At 41.9% G+C, this 19,332-nt stretch overlaps 1 protein-coding gene across 4 annotated transcripts in view; it reads left to right on the forward strand.

Moving 5' to 3' along the window:
• GABRA3 (gamma-aminobutyric acid type A receptor subunit alpha3) overlaps window positions 1-18,146 on the forward strand; it is a 765,781-nt gene extending 747,635 nt beyond the window's left edge. For all 4 annotated transcript variants that reach the window (XM_075835629.1, XM_075835628.1, XM_075835630.1 and 1 more), the window contains one exon: window positions 17,091-18,146. In XM_075835629.1, the coding sequence (XP_075691744.1) occupies window positions 17,091-17,402 (312 nt within the window). In that variant the 3' untranslated portion in view covers window positions 17,403-18,146. The remainder of the gene's footprint in view (window positions 1-17,090) is intronic.
• Window positions 18,147-19,332: the final 1,186 nt, after the last annotated feature.

Here is a 19,332-nt window from a genome sequence, read left to right on the forward strand (position 1 = left end):
TATGTACTGATGACCTATCCGGTGGATACTTCCTCCACTATGCACTGAATGGTTCTTATAAACATTCCACATCAGTGCCCACAGTGCCTCTGGCATGACCTAGCAGATGCCTGTCCGTTTTACACGGACAAGCACTAATGCAAGCACTAATACACTGCAATACAGAAGTATTGCAGTGTATTATAAATGCGATCGGATAATCGCATAGTGAAGTCCCCTAGTGGGACTAGTAAAAAAGTTAAAAAAAAGTTTAATAAGAAGTGGAAAAAAAATGAAAAACCCACTTTTTCCCATTACAAACTGCTTTATTATTAATAAACAAAATAAAGTAAAAAAGTTACACATATTTGGCATTGCCGCGTCCGTAACGACCCCAACTATAAACATATTACATCATTTAACCCGCACAGTGAACGTCGTAAAAAATAAAATAAAAAATCATGCAAAAATTGCTGTTTTCTTTGAATCCAAATAAAGAAAGAGTAGATCCGGAGTACTAAAATATAACTTTTACTGGTATAGGTAAAAAATAATGAACAAACATGTAAAACAACATGAGGATCCTATCTGCCAATACTGCATACAGATATTCATTTATTTTCCATCATTTCGGAATATTGTCAAGATTTCTATTGACAGCGATGAACAGCAATAAATCAGTCCGCCTTTTGTGTGGTTTCCTAATATAAATGGTGCTTGATTTTTGGATCACATGTGGAAAAAATGTAAAAAACAACAGTGGGGCAATTGCCCCCCTTCTTTCCCCCGTATTTGGTTGGTAGTCCTCCACGTAAATGTGTCCAACGAAATATATTGAATCCTCTCTTTGGATGGTGGAAAACGACAGGTAATTCTCCCTACGCGTTTCCTGCTGACCAGGCAATTCCTCAGGGGAGATAGGTCGATGAAGCAGTGATGTCCAAAGTCAGGGTTTTTCTGCTTGAAATGTGGCTGTCAATCTTAATAGAGAGGAATGCTCAATAACTTAGAGCATGTTGAATCAGAGCAGCAGTTGTTTTCAATGTGCTGCTCGGCTGTCATTTCTTGCACGAGGGAAAGCTCGATCAGAGCAAGTTTGCAGTGGCAAAAGGAATCCTTAAGTTAGAACAATCATGCAGTGGCAACGATTATATCCTTCCTGGTAGGAGGTAAACAAAGAACGCCTGTCCCTGGCGTGTGCCGTCGGTGTACTGAGGGAATCCCTGCTTTTTATGCTAGATTATTTCCCCTGGCCCATCCCACCCAACACACCCCCTTGTGACGTATCAAGGGAGGTGTGTGTTTGAAGTGACAGATCTCTCCTCCCCGCGACTGAACGCACGCCGGGCATGAAAATCATGCCACGGCCGTGCGAGCAGCCGCGGCGAGAAGGAGTGCCTCTATTTACCCCCGGCAGACTTATCCAGATCAATTTACTGCAGATATTACTGCATCCCCTGGTTGCGGTCAAGTGCAGACAGGAGATGTATGAGGGGAAGATATATCCCTTGTGGTGACGTATCAGCCAATGATTGGTTGTGACGTACCCAGTGTTTTTCTCCAGCATCAGGTCCGTGTGCCTGTACAGGCATCACGGGTCTGTGTTAGAGAGAATAACATGGAAGATATCCATGCTTAGAGATGAGGAACATGGCCAGGGAGTAATTGGTGGGATGATGAGAGGGGAAGTGTCAGAACGGAACAAATGCCGTGTGCGTGGGACAGTGGTGCCGACATAAGCATGTCAGCACTCAATGAACCAGGGACACAGCATTATGTCTGAGCATAATCAAAAAAGCTATGTTTAATTTAGGGTAATCCATTCATAAATAGTCATGTGACTAAAATCCTTGGGATATTTAAGTAGCAAACTTAGTTTGATATTTTTAAGGCTATTATCAGAGGTTGAAAGAATTCAATATGTATTTAGAGATACTTAGCAGAAATATTATTTAATACTTGAATATTAGATATAAAGTGGATTTAGATGAAACAACCAAAGTCCAGTTGTTCATTTAGACCATTTGGTACCATAGTACCCAGTTTAAAAATCCACTTGGATTCTCTTTGTAACAGAGTTCTATCCAGATCTCCACCCCTTATAGATGGTCGTAGTTGTTCAATTATCATAAATTTAAGACAATTTGGATCTCCTTTATGTTTCAAGTGTACATGACGGGAAACAGGTTTATCTCTTTTATGACGCACATCACCTATATGTTCTAAAATTCTCTTTCTGAATTCTCTTGTTGTTTTTCCAATGTAGTCCAAGGGACATGGGCAGGTGATTTTATATACCACATTATTAGAACTACAATTTGAGAAGCTTTTAATCGGGTAGTGAATTCCTGTGTGTGCACTGTTGAACATTTTAGTAATTAGTATAAATGTACATGCTCTGCAGTGCCCACATTTAAAGGATCCATTTATTTTACGATCTAACCAACAACCTTCACTTTTTGTGGTTTCTAGATGGCTATGCATTAGTTGGTCCCCGATGCTTCTGCCTTTTCGGTAGGTAACTTGTGCTTTAGGTGTAACTATCCCCCTAAGATCTGTGTCCATCTGGAGAATTCTCCAATGTTTGTCTAGTATACTCCTGATTGTATAGTTTGCCATATCAAATGTACCTATTAGTCGTATAGGTTGTTGTGTAGTTACTTTCTTTTTAGGTATAAGTAATTCCTCCCTTTTTGATGAATGTGCATGTAGAAATGATTCTTTCAAAATTTTTGATGGGTAGCCTCTCTCCATAAATCTAGCCTTCAGGTCCCTGGCCTTTACTTTAAAATCATGCGGGTCAGAGCAATTTCTTCTGAGACGAAGATATTGGCCCTTGGGTATACCTTTTTTAAGTGGTAGAGGATGGTAACTCTCCCACCGCAGAAGGCTATTGGTGGCTGTGGGTTTCCTGTAGATCGAGGTTTTTATTTTGCCACCACCATCTAAAAAAATATGTACATCCAAGAAGGGTAGGGAATTTTGATCAATTTCAAAAGTAAATCTCATTCCTATGTTATTCTGATTTATGGACTGAACATATTCTCTGAATATGTCAGGTGGGTCGGTCCATAAGACAAATATATCGTCTATATAACGCGCCCACATTGAAATCGGAAGGTTCTGTAAACACCGTTCGTCAGTGAATATAATGGTTTCCTCCCACCAACCCAGGAACAAGTTGGCATATGTGGGAGCACATGAGTTGCCCATAGCAGTGCCCCTGAGTTGGTGGTACATTCGTCCGTTGAATAGGAAATAATTTTTTGTTAGAACAAACTCCAATAATTTCAAGGTGAGCGCGTTATGGTCCCTATGATGTATTCCTCTAGTGTCCAAGAAGTGATGTACTGCCCTGAGTCCCATTTCATGAGGAATGGATGAGTATAGGGCTTCTACATCTATACTGCATAAAGCAGTGCCTGGCTCAATTGGTAAACCATCAATTTTGGAAAGCAGATCCATAGTATCCCTTGTATAGGAGGGTAGTGTTTCCACAAATCCTCTCAAGACCTTATCTAGATAGACCCCCACATTCTGTGTCAAGCCCAAAATACCGGAGACTATAGGGCGGCCCTTCAGGGGATTGGTACCCTTGTGTATCTTGGGGAGAGCATAGAATGTGGGGGTCCTGGGCTTATCGATCATCATGAATTTGAATTCATGCTCACTGATGAGTTTATTTTTCATTGCTTCATTTAATATTTTGAAAAGATCTCTTTTATATTTGGATGTGGGATCTTCTGTTAAGATCTCGTAACTAATGGGATCATTCAAGATATTATGGCACATTTCGATATATTTACTTTTATCCAGTATTACCACGTTGCCCCCTTTGTCTGATGACTTGATCACTATCTTATCATCCCTTGCTAAAGCAATCGACGGCACACGCCAGGGACAGGCGTTCTTTGTTTACCTCCTACCAGGAAGGATATAATCGTTGCCACTGCAAGATTGTTCTAACTTAAGGATTCCTTTTGCCACTGCAAACTTGCTCTGATCGAGCTTTCCCTCGTGCAAGAAATGACAGCCGAGCAGCACATTGAAAACAACTGCTGCTCTGATTCAACATGCTCTAAGTTATCGAGCATTCCTCTCTATTAAGATTGACAGCCACATTTCAAGCAGAAAAACCCTGACTTTGGACATCACTGCTTCATCGACCTATCTCCCCTGAGGAATTGCCTGGTCAGCAGGAAACGCGTAGGGAGAATTACCTGTCGTTTTCCACCATCCAAAGAGAGGATTCAATATATTTCGTTGGACACATTTACGTGGAGGACTACCAACCAAATACGGGGTAGGAGGGCAATTGCCCCACTGTTGTTTTTTACATTTTTTCCACATGTGATCCAAAAATCAAGCACCATTTATATTAGGAAACCACACAAAAGGCGGACTGATTTATTGCTGTTCATCGCTGTCAATAGAAATCTTGACAATATTCCGAAATGATGGAAAATAAATAAATATCTGTATGCAGTATTGGCAGATAGGATCCTCATGTTGTTTTACATGTTTGTTCATTATTTTTTACCTATACCAGTAAAAGTTATATTTTAGTACTCCGGATCTACTCTCTCTTTATTCTGATACTACGGAGAAGTGAATTCACAATAATCCAGGTGGGGGATATACAACACCACGAATAATATATTTCTTTGAATCCAGCCTTAAATTTTTTTTATAAAAAGTGACCAAAAAGTCGCATCTACTCCAAAATAGTACCGATAAAATCTACAAGTCGTCCCGCAAAAAAAGATCCCTCATACAATAGCATCGGCGAAAAAATAAAAAAGTTATGGCTCTTCAAATATGGAGACGCAAAAACAAATAATTTTGAAAAAAAAGTGTTTTCACTGTGTAAAAGTAGTAAAACATGTAAAATCTATATAAATTTGGTATCGCTGCAATCGCAACAACCCGCTGAATAAAGTTATTGTGTTATTTATGCCACACAGTAAATGGCGAAAATTTAGGATGCAAAAAAGTGTGGCGAAATTGCAGGTTTTTTTTTATTCCCCCCCCAAAAAAGTTAATAAAAGTTAATCAATAAATTCTATGTACCCCAAAATGATGCTATTAAAAATTACAACTTGTCCCGCAAAAAACAAGATCTTGTACAGCAATGTCAACGCAAAAATATAGCTCTTTGAATGAGACGATGGAAAAACGTACAAAATGGCTTGGTAATTAACCCCTTCAGGACCCAGCCTGTTTTGGCTTCAGGACCCAGCCGATTTTTTCAAATCTGACATGTGTTACTTCATGTGGTAATAACATTGGAATGCTTTTACCTATCCAATCGATTCTAAGATTGTTTTCTCGTGACATGTTGTACTTTATGTTAGTGAAAAAATGTTGTCGATCATTTTGGTATTTATTTCTGAAAAACACCACAATTTAGAAAAAATTTGCAAAAATTAGCATTTTTCTAAATTTAAACGTATCTGCTTGTAAAACAGATAGTAATACCACACAAAATAATTACTATTTAACATCCCCCATGTGTCTACTTTATGTTTGCATCGTTTTTTGAATGTCCTTTTATTTTTCTAGGACTTTAGCAGCAATTTCTCATATTTTAAAGAAAATTTCAAAAGGCTATTTTTTCAGGGACCAGTTCAGTTCTGAGGTGGCTTTGAGGGCCTTATATATTAGAAAATCCCCAGAAGTCACCCCAATTTGAAAACAGCACCCCTCAAGGTATTCGAATCAGCATTCACAAAGTGTTTTAACCCTTTAGGCGTTTCACAGGAATTAAAGCAAAGTAGAGGTGAAATATACTAATTAAATTTTTTTAAGCCGAAATTAATTTCTAATATTTTTTTTGTAACACAGAAGGTTTTACCAGAGAAATACAACTCTATATTTATTGCCCATATTCTGCAGTTTTTAGAAATATCCCACATGTGGCCCTAGTGTGGTAATGAACTGAAGCACCGGCCTCAGAAGCAAAGGAGCACCCAGTGGATTTTGGGCCTCCTTTTTTTTTAGAATATATTTTAGGCACCATGTCAGGTTTGAAGAGGTCTTGTGGTGCCAAAACAGTGGAAATACCCCAAAATTTACCCCATTTTGGAAACTACGCCCCTCAAGGAATTTATCTCAGGGTATAGTTAGCATTTTGACCACACAGGTTTTTCGCTAAATTTATTAGAATTAGTCTGTAAAAATGAAAAACTACTTTTTTTCTGAAAAAACATAGAAATTTTTAATATTTACAAGAAATAATAAAGCAAATGCACCCCAACATATGTAAAGCAATGTCTCCCGATTACTGCAATATCCCATATGTGGTAATAAACTGCTGATTGGACCCACAGCAAGGCTCAGAAGGGAAGGAGCGCCATTTGGATTTAGGAGCAAGGATTTTGCTGGATTGGTTTTCAGTTCTATGTCGCGTTTGCAACCCCCTGGAGGGACCAAAACAGGGGAAACCATTTTGGAAACTGCACCTATTAAGGAATTTATCTAGGGGTATAGTTAGCATTTTGACCACACAGTTTTTTTGCAGAATTTTGTGGAATTAGGCAGTGAAAATAAAAATCAACTTTTTTTCTGAAAAAGCATAGAAATGTTAAATTTTTACAAGGAATAAAGGAAAAAAAGAACCACAACATTTGAAATGCATTTTCTCCTGATTACGGCAATACCCCATATGTGGTAAATAAACTGCTGATTGGACCCATGGCAGTGCTCAGAAGGGAGGGAGCGCCATTTGGATTTTGGAGCACGGATTTTGCTGGACTGTTTTTCGGTGCCATGCCGCCTTTGCAACGCCCTGGAGGGACCAAAACAGTGGAAGCCCCCCAAGTTACCCCATTTTGGAAACACCCCTCAAGGAATTTTTCTAGGGGTATAGTGAGCATGGGTCTTTTGCAGAATTTATTAGAATTAGGCGGAGAAAATTAATATCACAATTTTTTTCCACTAAAATTTAGAATTTTCTAAATTTCACAAGGGATAAAGGAGAAATAAACAACCAATTTTTGTAAAGCTATTTCTCCCGGGTATGGAAATACCCCACATTGGGTCATACATTTTTTTTTATTAGAAATGAATTAACCCTTTCAGGACTGATCCATTTTTTTGCTTTCTTATTTTCGTTTTTCACTACCCGCCTTCCAAGAGCCATAACTTTTTTCTTTTTCCGTCAGTAGAGTGATGTGAGGGCTTATTTCTTGCAGGAAGAATTGTAGTTTCTATTGGTACCATTTAAAGAGCCATAAACAGTACTGGGAAATTGAAAAAAAATAGGAAAATATAGGAATATAGGAAAAAAATCTGATTCCATTTTTTCAGGTTTTCGTTTTTACAGCTTTCGCCGTGCGGTAAAAATTACAACTACAGCGATTTTAGCGGTTTAAATTATTTAAGTTTTTACGGTGTTCACCGTGCGAGTTAAATAATGGTATATTGTAATAGTTCGGCCTTTTACGGACGTAGCGATATCAATTCTGTTTATTTTTTTACATTACTTTAAAAGAAAAATGGGAAAAGTTTTTTTTTTTTAACTTTAAACTTTTTTCTCTCACTACTTATAACTTTTATTCTTCTACACATTTTATTAGTCCCCATAGGGGACTTGTACCAGCGATCATTGGATTGCGGGTACAATATGCTGCAATACTAATGTATTGCAGTATATTGTTATTTTTACAGGCTTCTGTAACCGCACGATCGCTGTTCCTGTCCGTTAGTCCTGGGTGTCAGCTGTAATACACAGCCGACACCCACAGCGTATGGAGCGGGCTCAGCACGTGAGCCGGCTCCATACATCAACCCCCGCACCATGACGTGCTATTAGGTCATAGTGCACAAAGGGGTTAATGCACAGCGGATGGTGTGAATATTGCAATTTTCCACTGGTATGCCATTTTAGTCTATAATATGTCGTGCCCAGTTTGTGCCACTGAAGACAAATACCTCATAAAGCGTTAAGCGGGTTCTGCCGGGTATGGCGGTGCCATATATGTGGGCGCAAACTGCTGTTTGGGCACACGCTGCAGGGCTCAGAAGGGGGGGATGCCATTTTGATTTGGAGCGCGGATTTTGCTTGGTAGTTTTTCTGTTTTGGGTTTCGCTGGTATATCAGTTTATAATGTGGTGGCATGTGTAATCTGTGCGGAGAACATCAGGGCATAATAAGAGGGTATAATAATGCGGTAAATAAATAATAATTCATAGATGTGTGGCCGGTGTCGCACTGATAAATGGTGTCGGATGTTACCCGCTTTTAGAAAACACTGCACATTTTGCATCGCCATATTCTGAGAGCCAGGACTTCTTTATTTTTTCACCACCGGATCTGCGTGAGGGCTTATTTGTTGCGGGACAATCTGTACTTTTCATTGGTACCATTTTGGGGTACATGCGATTTTTTTGATAACTTTTTATTAAATTTTTTTGCAAGCCGGGTGACCAAAAACAAGCAATTCTGACTATGTTTTTTAGTTTATTTTTTGCGGCATTCACAGTGCACGATAAATGAGAATTTTACTTTATTCTGCGGGTTGGTACGATTACGGCGATACAATATGTATATAGGTTTATTTATGTTTTACAGCGTTTGCACAATAAAATCACTTTTTTATAAAATAATTTATTTTCTGTGTCACCATATTATGAGAGCCGTAACTTTTTTATTTTTTAGTTAAAAAAGCTGTGTAAGGCCTTTTTTTTGCGGGACGGGTTGTAGTTTTTATCGGTACTATTTTCGGGTACATGCGACTTTTTGATCACTTTTTATTCTCTATTTGGGAGGGGTGGTGACCAAAAAATAGCGATTCTGGTGTCGTTTTTTATAGATTTTTTTGGGGGTGTTCATAGTGCGGGGAAAATAACATTATAGTTTTATAGTTGGGGTCGTTACGAACGCGGTGATACCAGATATGTGTACTTTTTTTAACGTGTTAATTTTTTTCCTATAATGAAAGACTATTATAGGAAAAAAATTCTGTGTTTGTTTATAGAACTTATAACTTTTATTTTTACACTTTTTTAAAACATTTTTATTACTTTTTTTTACTTGTCCTACTAGGGGACACTTAGACTTGCAGCTTTTTTTTAAATCAAACCAATTTTATTGATACGAACACATAAAAGAAATAACATAGTAACATTCACATTACAATTTTCCAGCATCGTATACAATAATGACAGCATATCAGGAAATCCCCAACTTCCCCCCTTTCCCCCCTCCCCGCACGGCCCCCCACTATATCTCTGCCCTTTGTTTCTAGCACCAATCCTGGCCAGAGCACATTTCTCTTATCAAGTTTCCCCACCACCCCTTTTTGCTCCAGACTCTACCACCTCCAGTTCCTCAGACGACTCTCGCCCTTATTCTGTTTAGTTCAGGTGACAGCACCTCAGGACAGGCCATCCATCTGCTCCATTGTTTCTCAAATTTTTTTTCCGTGCCCCTTTTAGAAAATATCTTATGCTCCATCAGGATATTATAGTTCACCATTCCTACAATTTCCCTCATCCCTGGTGGCTCCGCATCCAGCCAGTGTTTAGCAATGCATTTCCTTGTTTGATATAATATCTTGGCAATTGCCATGTTTGCCATTCTGTCACTCTCCAATTCTCCCACTACTCCCAACAACATAACTTTAGGGTCTGCCGCCAATTCCCGACCATATACCTGTTTTATCAGATCCAATATTTCCCCCCATAGGGTCCTCAGAGCCTCACATGACCAAAACATATGCAGTATATCCGCTTTCTCTTCCGTGCACCTAGGACATTTAGCATCCGCTCTAATACCCATCTGCTTTAATACCCACGGGGTTCGATACACTCTATGTATCAGGAAGAGTTGTGATCTCCTCTGCGCCAGACTGAGCGATAAGTGACATGTGGATGCTAATATCTCCTCCCACTCCTGCTCAGTCAATGGACCAACATCCCGTTCCCATTTCGCTTTTACCAGCATCATTGGGTTTCCCAGGTGTTTGGACAGCAAGCTCCTGTACGCCATTGAGATCAGGCCTTTGGTCGTGTCAGCCCTTCCCACATACTCCAGGACCCCAAGAGCACAGACCGTCAGGTCCACTACCTGCGCCTGCGCCTGTAGGGCATGACGGATCTGCAAATATTGATAAAACATATTGTGCTCTAGTGGAAATAGGTCCTTCAACTGCTGAAATGATCTCAGCCCGTTATCATCATATAAGTGTTGTATTCGTCTAACCCCTGCCAACTCCCATTTTTGCATGCCCTCTAATTGGTATAGTTCCCACAGGACCGGATTATGCCATAGGGGAGTATATTTGGTGCACATTCCCACTCCCAGGATCTGTTTACATTGCCACCATACTTTATGTATCAGGAGTAACGTTGGTTTAGCACTCGCCAATCTCTTAAAGGTATGCGCTTCCAGACTCTCTAGTTTATTATGTCCTCCCCCCATGTATGACAATAAACGTGCACTGGCACCCCAAGTCTCTGTGTCCTCCCATCCCTTAAATTGTTGGCTCTGGGCAGCCAGGTAATATATCCAGGCATTTGGCAGCGCGACCCCCCCTTCATCTTTGGGCAATTGCAATTTCTCCAATTTAATCCTTGGAACCCCTTTTTTCCATACCAGATCCCGAAAGAGATTGTGCAATCGTCTGAACCATTGCTTAGGTATCCATACTGGGGAGTTATGAAGAATGTATAAAACTTGAGGCATAAGGATCATCTTGATTAGGTTAGTCCTCCCCAGAGCAGAGAGCGGGAGCCTGTTCCAGGCATCCACCTTTTGTTTCACCTTAAGCAGCAGTGGTGAGACATTCAAAGACATATAGTCTTGGACCCTAGCTGTCACCTTAACCCCTAGATACGTAAATTCAGAAACTATCGGAATCCGGATCCCCCCTCCAGTATCTACAATATTCACTGTATCAAGTGGCATCAAAGCAGACTTGGTCCAGTTAATATTTAATCCAGAGAACTCCCCAAACCTTGTGATCGTATCCATTACTACCTGCAGTGTATTCTCCGTGTCCGTCATATATATTAAAATGTCGTCTGCATATAATGAAATTTTTTCCCCCATTTCCCCATATTGCAAGCCTCTTATACGTTCCTCCTGTCTTATGAGGCACGCCAGTGGCTCCACCGCCAAGGCGAATAGTAATGGTGACAGTGGGCACCCCTGTCGTGTACCCCGGGCCAGTGAAAATTTCTCAGACATTGTACCATTCACCCGTATGCGGGCTGTAGGGGCCACATATAGCAACTGTACCCACTTTACGAAGTTAGGGCCGAATCCCATCTTTTCTATTACCCGCCATAAATACCCCCATTCTACGCAGTCGAACGCTTTTGCAGCATCTAACGTTAGCACCGCCCTTCCTCCTTGCTCATCCGGTGCCGCCTGAAGATTTAAAAACAGCCGCCTGAGGTTGACCGCTGTCGATTTGGAGGGCATGAACCCCGATTGGTCTTCATGCACAACATGCTGTACCACCCTATTCAGCCTCAGTGCCAATATCTTTGCCAAGATCTTGACATCCGATGTCAACAAGGATATTGGTCTGTAGGACTCCGGTAATTGACTGTCTTTCCCCTCTTTTGGGAGAACCACTATCGTAGCCTCATATAGGGAGTCTGGTAGTTTACCTCTGTCAAAACTATCCTGCAAAGTACTCAAATATTCTGGCGCTAGTTCCGTCCCATATTCCTTATAGATTTCCCCCGGTAACCCATCTGGACCCGGAGCTTTCTCATTTGCCATATCTCTTATCGCCTGTTCCAACTCCTCTAGTGAAATAGGGGTCTCCAAACTTTCACGGTCCTCCCGGCCCAAGGTAGGCAAATTAATGTTTCCCAGGTACTCGTCCAATTGCTGTGTGTTGTAATGCACTTTGGATGTATATAGGTCAGTATAGAACCGCTGGAATATTTGCAGGATTTGCCCCGTGTCTGTCTCCACCCTCCCCCCCTCCCCCCTAATGCCATGAATGAAATTATTGCCCCCATGCGGTTTTGCCATCCTAGCGAGTAATCTCCCCGCCATTTCCCCTTCCTCATAATATTGCTGTTTAAGGAATAGTCATTTATTATCCGCCATTGTTAGTTGGTGATTTTTTAACAGCGTCTGTGCCTCCACCCAATGTCGAAGTGTCTCCTCGGATCCCTCTTCTACATGTCTCCCTTCTGTTTCTGTCACCCGCTCCTCTAAACTTTCTCCCAACTGCCTGGATTTAGTTTTAATTTGTTTAATATTTTGAATGAATACTCCTCTCAGCCAGGCTTTCATGGCATCCCACAACACTCCCCGCGGCACCGACTCAGTATTAAAATTAAAATATTCTTTTATCAGGTTCCGTATTTCCCCTCCATCCATCAATCTTAACCAAAACGCATTCAGCTTCCAATTCCCGGGGTTCCTGGTATGCCTTACACCCACTTCCAGCGTCACCGCCATCGGAGAGTGGTCTGACAATGCCCTCTGTAGGTACTCTATTTGCGCTATGTACGGCACCGCTGAAGCTGAGCATGCTACCATGTCTATTCGGGAAAGTGACTGAAATGTGGATGATGCACACGAGTATTGCCTCACCCCTGGATGTTTATCTCTCCAAATATCCCGCAGACCCAATTCCTCCATTAATCTTCCAAAGGCGGTCAGATCTCTTCTTTGCCCTCCTCCTCCTCTATGAAACCTATCCAACCCTTCAGACATCACAGCATTAAAATCCCCCATCACAATTAGCGGTACCTCAGGCCACCTGGAGAGTTTCTCCGTAACTCGTTTCAGTACAGTGCTAGAATAAGGCGGAGGGATATACAGCACTACTAGAATACACTCCCAGTGATATATAGTACAATGCACTCCCACATACCTCCCCTCCTCATCAGAAAAGGATGAATGACAGACAAAGGGAAGACTCCTGTGTATCAGCAAACTCACCCCCCTGGAATACGTCGTATGAAATGAGTGAAACCCATGTGCGATCCACACTCTCTGCAATAATGATACAGACTCTCTAGTCAGATGCGTTTCTTGCAGCCCCACTATCAGGGCATTTTGTTGTTTAACCCAGTTAAAGATTGCCTGCCGTTTCCTAGCTTCCCGTATTCCCCGGACGTTCCAGGATAGACATTTAACCGATCCCATCAGGCGTCATATTTTTAAGAAATCTGCAACTCCTCCAGCCTGCTCCAGTCAAGATATTAGGCCGTGCGTTCCCTCCCTCCTCCCCTCCCCCCCCCAACAAAACCTCCCCTCCGAAAAGGGTCAGAGCGACATGTACTGTCTCTCCTATCCAGCAGAAACGCACCATAGTGCGAACTTTTAACATGCCCTACTGGCATCTCTCTTTGAACCGTTTAACTTTCTCACCACTTCCAGTGAGCGCTGGCTCCCACTGCTATTCGCATGTATTAAACAATCCCACACAATCAGCAGAGTTTACAGATACATTAGGTACCCAGTAACATTCCCTCAATAACATTGCCGTCAGGTGCGGCCATTTTTGTTAAAAGGATACCACCCTGCGGTGTTTCAGACAAGGGTGTTCACACACTTCGGAGAACTGCATAATAACATATAATATGCTACAGTCCCATAAACGCCAACATGGCTCCAGACTTCACCGCCCAGGCGGGCTTTCACGCATCTTCTTCTCCAGCCGGTCTCCGCAACCATGCCTCATTGCTATCCAGCCATCTTGCAGCCTCTCTGGGGTTCTCAAAGAATGAAGCAGTCCGAAAAGCAACCACCCGCAATTTGGCCGGATACATCATGGAATATGGTATGGACAAGTTCCTCAGACGTTTCTTTACATCCCAATATTGCAGCCGCTTCTTCTGCACCTCCGCGGAGAAATCCGGATAAAAGGATATTTTGGCGCCATTGATGGAGATATCCTGCCGTTCCCTTGCCTTCCTCAGGATCTTATCTCTGTCCTTGTAATGCAACAGCTTCACTAAGACCGGCCTCGGGGGCCTCCCCGGTGGTCCCGGTCTGGAAGGCACTCTGTGCGCTCTTTCAACAGCATATAAAGGAGACAATTCATCCCGGCCAAACTGCTCCAGCAGCCATTTTTCAAAGAACTCATCCGAGTTATTGCCCTCCGTTTTTTCCGGCACTCCGACCAAACGCACGTTGTTTCTGCGTAGCCGATTCTCTAAATCATCCGCCTTAGCCTGCAGGGCCACCACCGCCAAGGACTGAGACTGCACATCCCGCCTGAGCTCCGGCAGAACATCCTCCACTTCAGACACTCTCCCCTCAATAACTGTGGTTCTTTCTGCCACTTTCTGTAAGTCATTACGTAACAGCAGTATATCTTCCTTCAGGCTTCCCACCTGCCCGGTCAGCACAGATAAAATTGAGGAGTTCTGCTTTACCGCAGCGAATATATCCGCAAGGGAAGGCTCCTTCACCTGGTCTCTCCTGCTATGCGTTCTGCCGCCATCTTCCTCCACATGCCTGTCCCGCCGCTGACTCCCCAGCTCTTCCTCCTCCTCACTCACCGTGTCCTCTCCCAGCACGGAGTATCTGGAACCGGAGGCCATGTTGTCTGCCTTCCCACTGCCAGCCATCGGCGTCTTGCCTGCTGCAGATCCGCTCGAACGAGGGGTTCTTGCAAATCTCTCCAGCCTGTCTGCCGCCTCAGACCGCATGTGCCTGCTCCTGCATTCAGTCTCCTCGGCGCCATCTTGCCTCCTCGGCCCCGGACTCGCCGGCGGCGTTTTTTGCTTCTTAGAACGGGTCATTGTAGCTGTATTAAGCGGTACCGACTCCTCCAGCCTCCCAGCCTCCAGATCGGTGAATATTACCGTGTAATTCAGGGATAATCTGTACTTTCAGGATGAATACAGCAGGAGCTCCAGCCACACACGTCCTCTTACATCTGCTGCTAGGCCACGCCCCCAGACTTGCAGTTTTGATCGCTGCTAGAGTACATTACACTACACACGGAGGACCTGCAGGAGGCTGCTCCTCCGAGGCTTCCGTACATGGCAACCCGGAGGTCAGACAATGATTGCCACGACAAGCATCGGTAGCCACTACGATCAATTCGTGGGGGCTGCCGATGTGCTTCAAACCACTTAAATGCGGCGACGGCAATCTGTCGCCGCATTTATGGGGTTAATTGCCGAAATCAGCGGCGATGGTCCGCTGACCGGCAAGGCTGGAGTGTCAGCTGTCGGGGACAGCTGACCTCCCGGTTCCCGGACAGTGTCCGTCAGGACAGTGTGCGCCGGGAACTACTCCGCAACTGTACGTCCTGATGCTGGAACTAACCCCGCTGCAGGACGTACTATTGCGGAACAGCGCGGGAAGAGGTTAAGGTCTAAAATAGGCTGCTCATTAAGGAGTTAATAGTGTTTGAATAGCAACTGTAAGGATGTGCATATGATGTAAACCAGGGGTCAGCAACCTCCGGCACCCGTGCCACAGGAGGCACGCGGGGTCTTGATCTTTGGCACGCTCTCCCCGTGTCCAGCGCCATTGTATGCTGCGGCGCTGAACACAGGTAGAGACATGGGGAGATCGGGGAGACACAAGGGGAGAGCGGAGAGACACAGGGGGAGAGTGGAGAGATTCAGGGGCATGTATAGTCAATCAAATGACAGTGTGTATCTTATTTTTTTGGCTTCAATGGGAGATGGAAAAAAAATCAGCAACTTATTTGAAAGATATTTGTCCGTACATATGCAAGAAACAAGGCTATTGAGTTGCTGCTACAAACTAGGACTACAAATTGTATTAGTAGCCGCTGTAGTTGCTGCTGAGCTGAACATAAACCAAATCATATATAGTAATTGGAAAACCAAATCATATATAGTTTCATAGTTGATAAGGTTGAAAAAAAGACACAAGTCCATCAAGTCCAACCTATAATCCTACCGTGTTGATCCAGAGGAAGGCAAAGACCCCATGAGGTGGATGCCAATTGCCTTATTAGGGAAAAAATTCCTCCCTCACTCCAAATATGAAAATCAGAATAAATCCGGTGATTAACTTCCCATTTCCAGAATCTAGTACTCATAACTTTTAATATTATATTTTTCAAGAAAGACATTAAAGAGGTACTTTCACCAGTTTATAAGTGTCCTATCTCCTACCTAAGGTGATAGGCACTGTAGTTTTTTTGTTTTTTCAAAAACTTTTATTTTTGAGTCATGACTAGTTTTCGTTTTATGCTAATTTTCTCAAAATGCACAACTGGGCATTTTTTTTTACTTTAGAGCAAGTGAGCATTGTAAACAGAAGTGTATGACGCTGACCAATCAGTGTCATACACTTCTCTTCATTCATGTCCAGCTGTACTCACAGCATAGCGTGACCAGAGTGTGGGAGAATGAAAGACCGCTTCCTGGCTGGAGGCGATGTCTTTTCATTCTCCTGACACTCCAGCAAAGTTAATGTGGGAGTAAGTAACAGCACAGCATGATCTCGTGAGATCACGCTGTGCTGTGAGTACAGCTGAACATGAATGAAGAGAAGTGTATGACGCTGATCGGTCAGCATCATACACTTCTCTTTACAACGCCCACTTGCTCTAAAGTAAAAAAAAAACAAAAAACACCCAGTTGGGCATTTAGAAGAAATGAGCATAAATGAAAAATAGTCATAACTCTGTCAAAAATAAATGTTTTTAAAAAAAGCAAAAAAACAACTGTTGTTATCTACATTACAGTGCCTGTCACCTTAGGTAGGAGATAGGGCACTTATAAACTGGTGACAAAGCTTCTTTAAGGCTCTTCTTGAACTTCAAAGAATCAACCATCACAACACCTTGTGGCAGAGTGTTCCATAGTCTCACTGTTCTCCTGGTCTGTGATGATGGTAAAACCTGTTTTCCTCTAGACGTAAAAAAATCAATAAAAGTTACGTATGACTGTCAATGAATAGGACATTTTGGGCTTTTGAATTTAAACTTATTTTTCTAATATGGCCTTATCTGTGCAATAAATCACTGGTTAACATGTTATAGGTTAGATTGTATTTTCTGTTTATTCATTTGCTACTGCTTTTGGGATAAGTTCCCAATTCTCCCCTCAAGTTTTGTAAACGCTATTGAAAATATCTTTCAGTGCCTTTGGTTCTTATTACATTTGGTTGATAAAATTATAATTTTTTATTATGTCCCTAGATAAAGGAACCCATAATCCTGGAGAAAAAATCCAATACAATGTACAACATTGTAGGAACAACTTACACACTGAACATAAAGGAACCAGCCCTGACATCCATTGCAAAGAATGCAGCTCTTCCTCCATTGCCTCTCTCTCCTCCACACCATGAGCTAAAACCTCTAGATGGGAAAAAATCGTATAACAGTGTTAGTCGTATTGATAAGATTTCTCGTATTGTCTTCCCTATCCTGTTCGCCATTTTTAATCTGGTGTACTGGGCCACATACGTCAACCGAGAATCAGCAATCAAGGGAATGATTCCAAAATAACGATCTAACTCCTTTACGTAGGACATCTTACCTTGTTTTGCTACCAGGTATTATCTACTGTTGACTGGCTGATGTATAGGTTTGATATGTCTATTTCTCTCTTTTTTGCTCACTGTGATATCAACCCTAGTGAGGTAATTTGCTTGTTTTTAAGGATATACTAGTGCAGTCCTAAATGTTTGCCATTATAGTTCATGTAATTCTGTTCAGTCCATGGTTTGGATACATGTCTACACGGGCTGCTATATCCCTTTCTGATTGTCTTCACATCCTTTGTCTTCACTATGTGTTATTTGCAATGTTTCTAATCGAAAAATACAATTGTATTATTTTTGTTAGCTCTTATTTTCAGCGTTATAATCTATACTGCAATATCTCCTTTGCCTAACCTGTGATATTTGTATTTATACTTGAATTTTTCTTAAAATAAAGTTACAGTTACATATGCACAGCTAAATCTCATAAGTATTCTTCTCTAATAATGTTTTTTGTTTGTTTTTTTCCATCTCCCCCATTTTGCTCATTGTATAGTTTATACTCACTACTCCTCTTTTCAAGGTGAGAATGATCTTCACTGTATTTAAGCCATATTCCCAGTTCAGATGCCTGGTTTATACATTATAAAACCCTACAAGCTTTAGGTTCAGAGACAATACGCTGTGCAAATACTTTCTTTTTTATGAAAATCTCTTTTAATCTGAAGGTCTGGCCATTGGCAGAGCGATTTCAAGAGCAAGATTTTAAATAGGCTTTAAAGAGGCTCTGTCACCAGATTTTGCAACCCCTATCTGCTATTGCAGCAGATAGGCGCTGCAATGTAGATTACAGTAACGTTTTTATTTTTAAAAAATGAGCATTTTTGGCCAAGTTATGACCATTTTCGTATTTATGCAAATGAGGCTTGCAAAAGTACAACTGGGCGTGTTGAAAAGTAAAAGTACAACTGGGCGTGTATTATGTGCATACATCGGGGCGTATTTACTACTTTTACTAGCTGGGCGTTCTGAAGAGAAGTATCATCCACTTCTCTTCACAACGCCCAGCTTCTGGCAGTGCAGATCTGTGACGTCACTCACAGGTCCTGCATCGTGTCGGCACCAGAGGCTACAGATGATTCTGCAGCAGCATCGGCGTTTGCAGGTAAGTCGATGTAGCTACTTACCTGCAAACGCTGATGCTGCTGCAGAATCAACTGTAGCCTCTGGTGCCGACACGATGCAGGACCTGTGAGTGACGTCACAGATCTGCACTGCCAGAAGCTGGGCGTTGTGAAGAGAAGTGGATGATACTTCTCATCAGAACGCCCAGCTAGTAAAAGTAGTAAACACGCCCCGATGTACGCAGATAATACACGCCCAGTTGTACTTTTACTTTTCAACACGCCCAGTTGTACTTTTGCAAGCCTCATATGCATAAATACGAAAATGGTCATAACTTGGCCAAAAATGCTCGTTTTTTAAAAATAAAAACGTTACTGTAATCTACATTGCAGCGCCTATCTGCTGCAATAGCAGATAGGGGTTGCAAAATCTGGTGACAGAGCCTCTTTAAGTGAAAACTATTAGATCTGATATATGGTGGTTGTCTTAATATCTCTTGCCAAAGTAGCATGAAATCAGATTGTGGCTGCTAACTTTGCAGTACTAGCATTGTACACTTTCATATATGTTAACAGTTTATTCTAAGAATTATTGCTAATTCTGTATTTCTAAACAAATCACTCCTCCAGATCCACCAGATATAATTTTTTATGAGAAGATGTGAACACTACACTATGGTACAAAATGCACATTTGTCTTATGCCTAACGAAAATTTCACTTTTGAAACACTCGTTCGATCGGTTCAACCAGTGCTCATCATATAAAATGGTGGTACATTTAGTGGCTTTAACCCCTTAGAGACACAGCCAGTTTTGGCCTTGTAGACACA

The sequence above is a fragment of the Rhinoderma darwinii genome, chromosome 8 (assembly GCF_050947455.1).
Source record: "Rhinoderma darwinii isolate aRhiDar2 chromosome 8, aRhiDar2.hap1, whole genome shotgun sequence".
Classification (NCBI taxonomy): domain Eukaryota; kingdom Metazoa; phylum Chordata; class Amphibia; order Anura; family Rhinodermatidae; genus Rhinoderma; species Rhinoderma darwinii.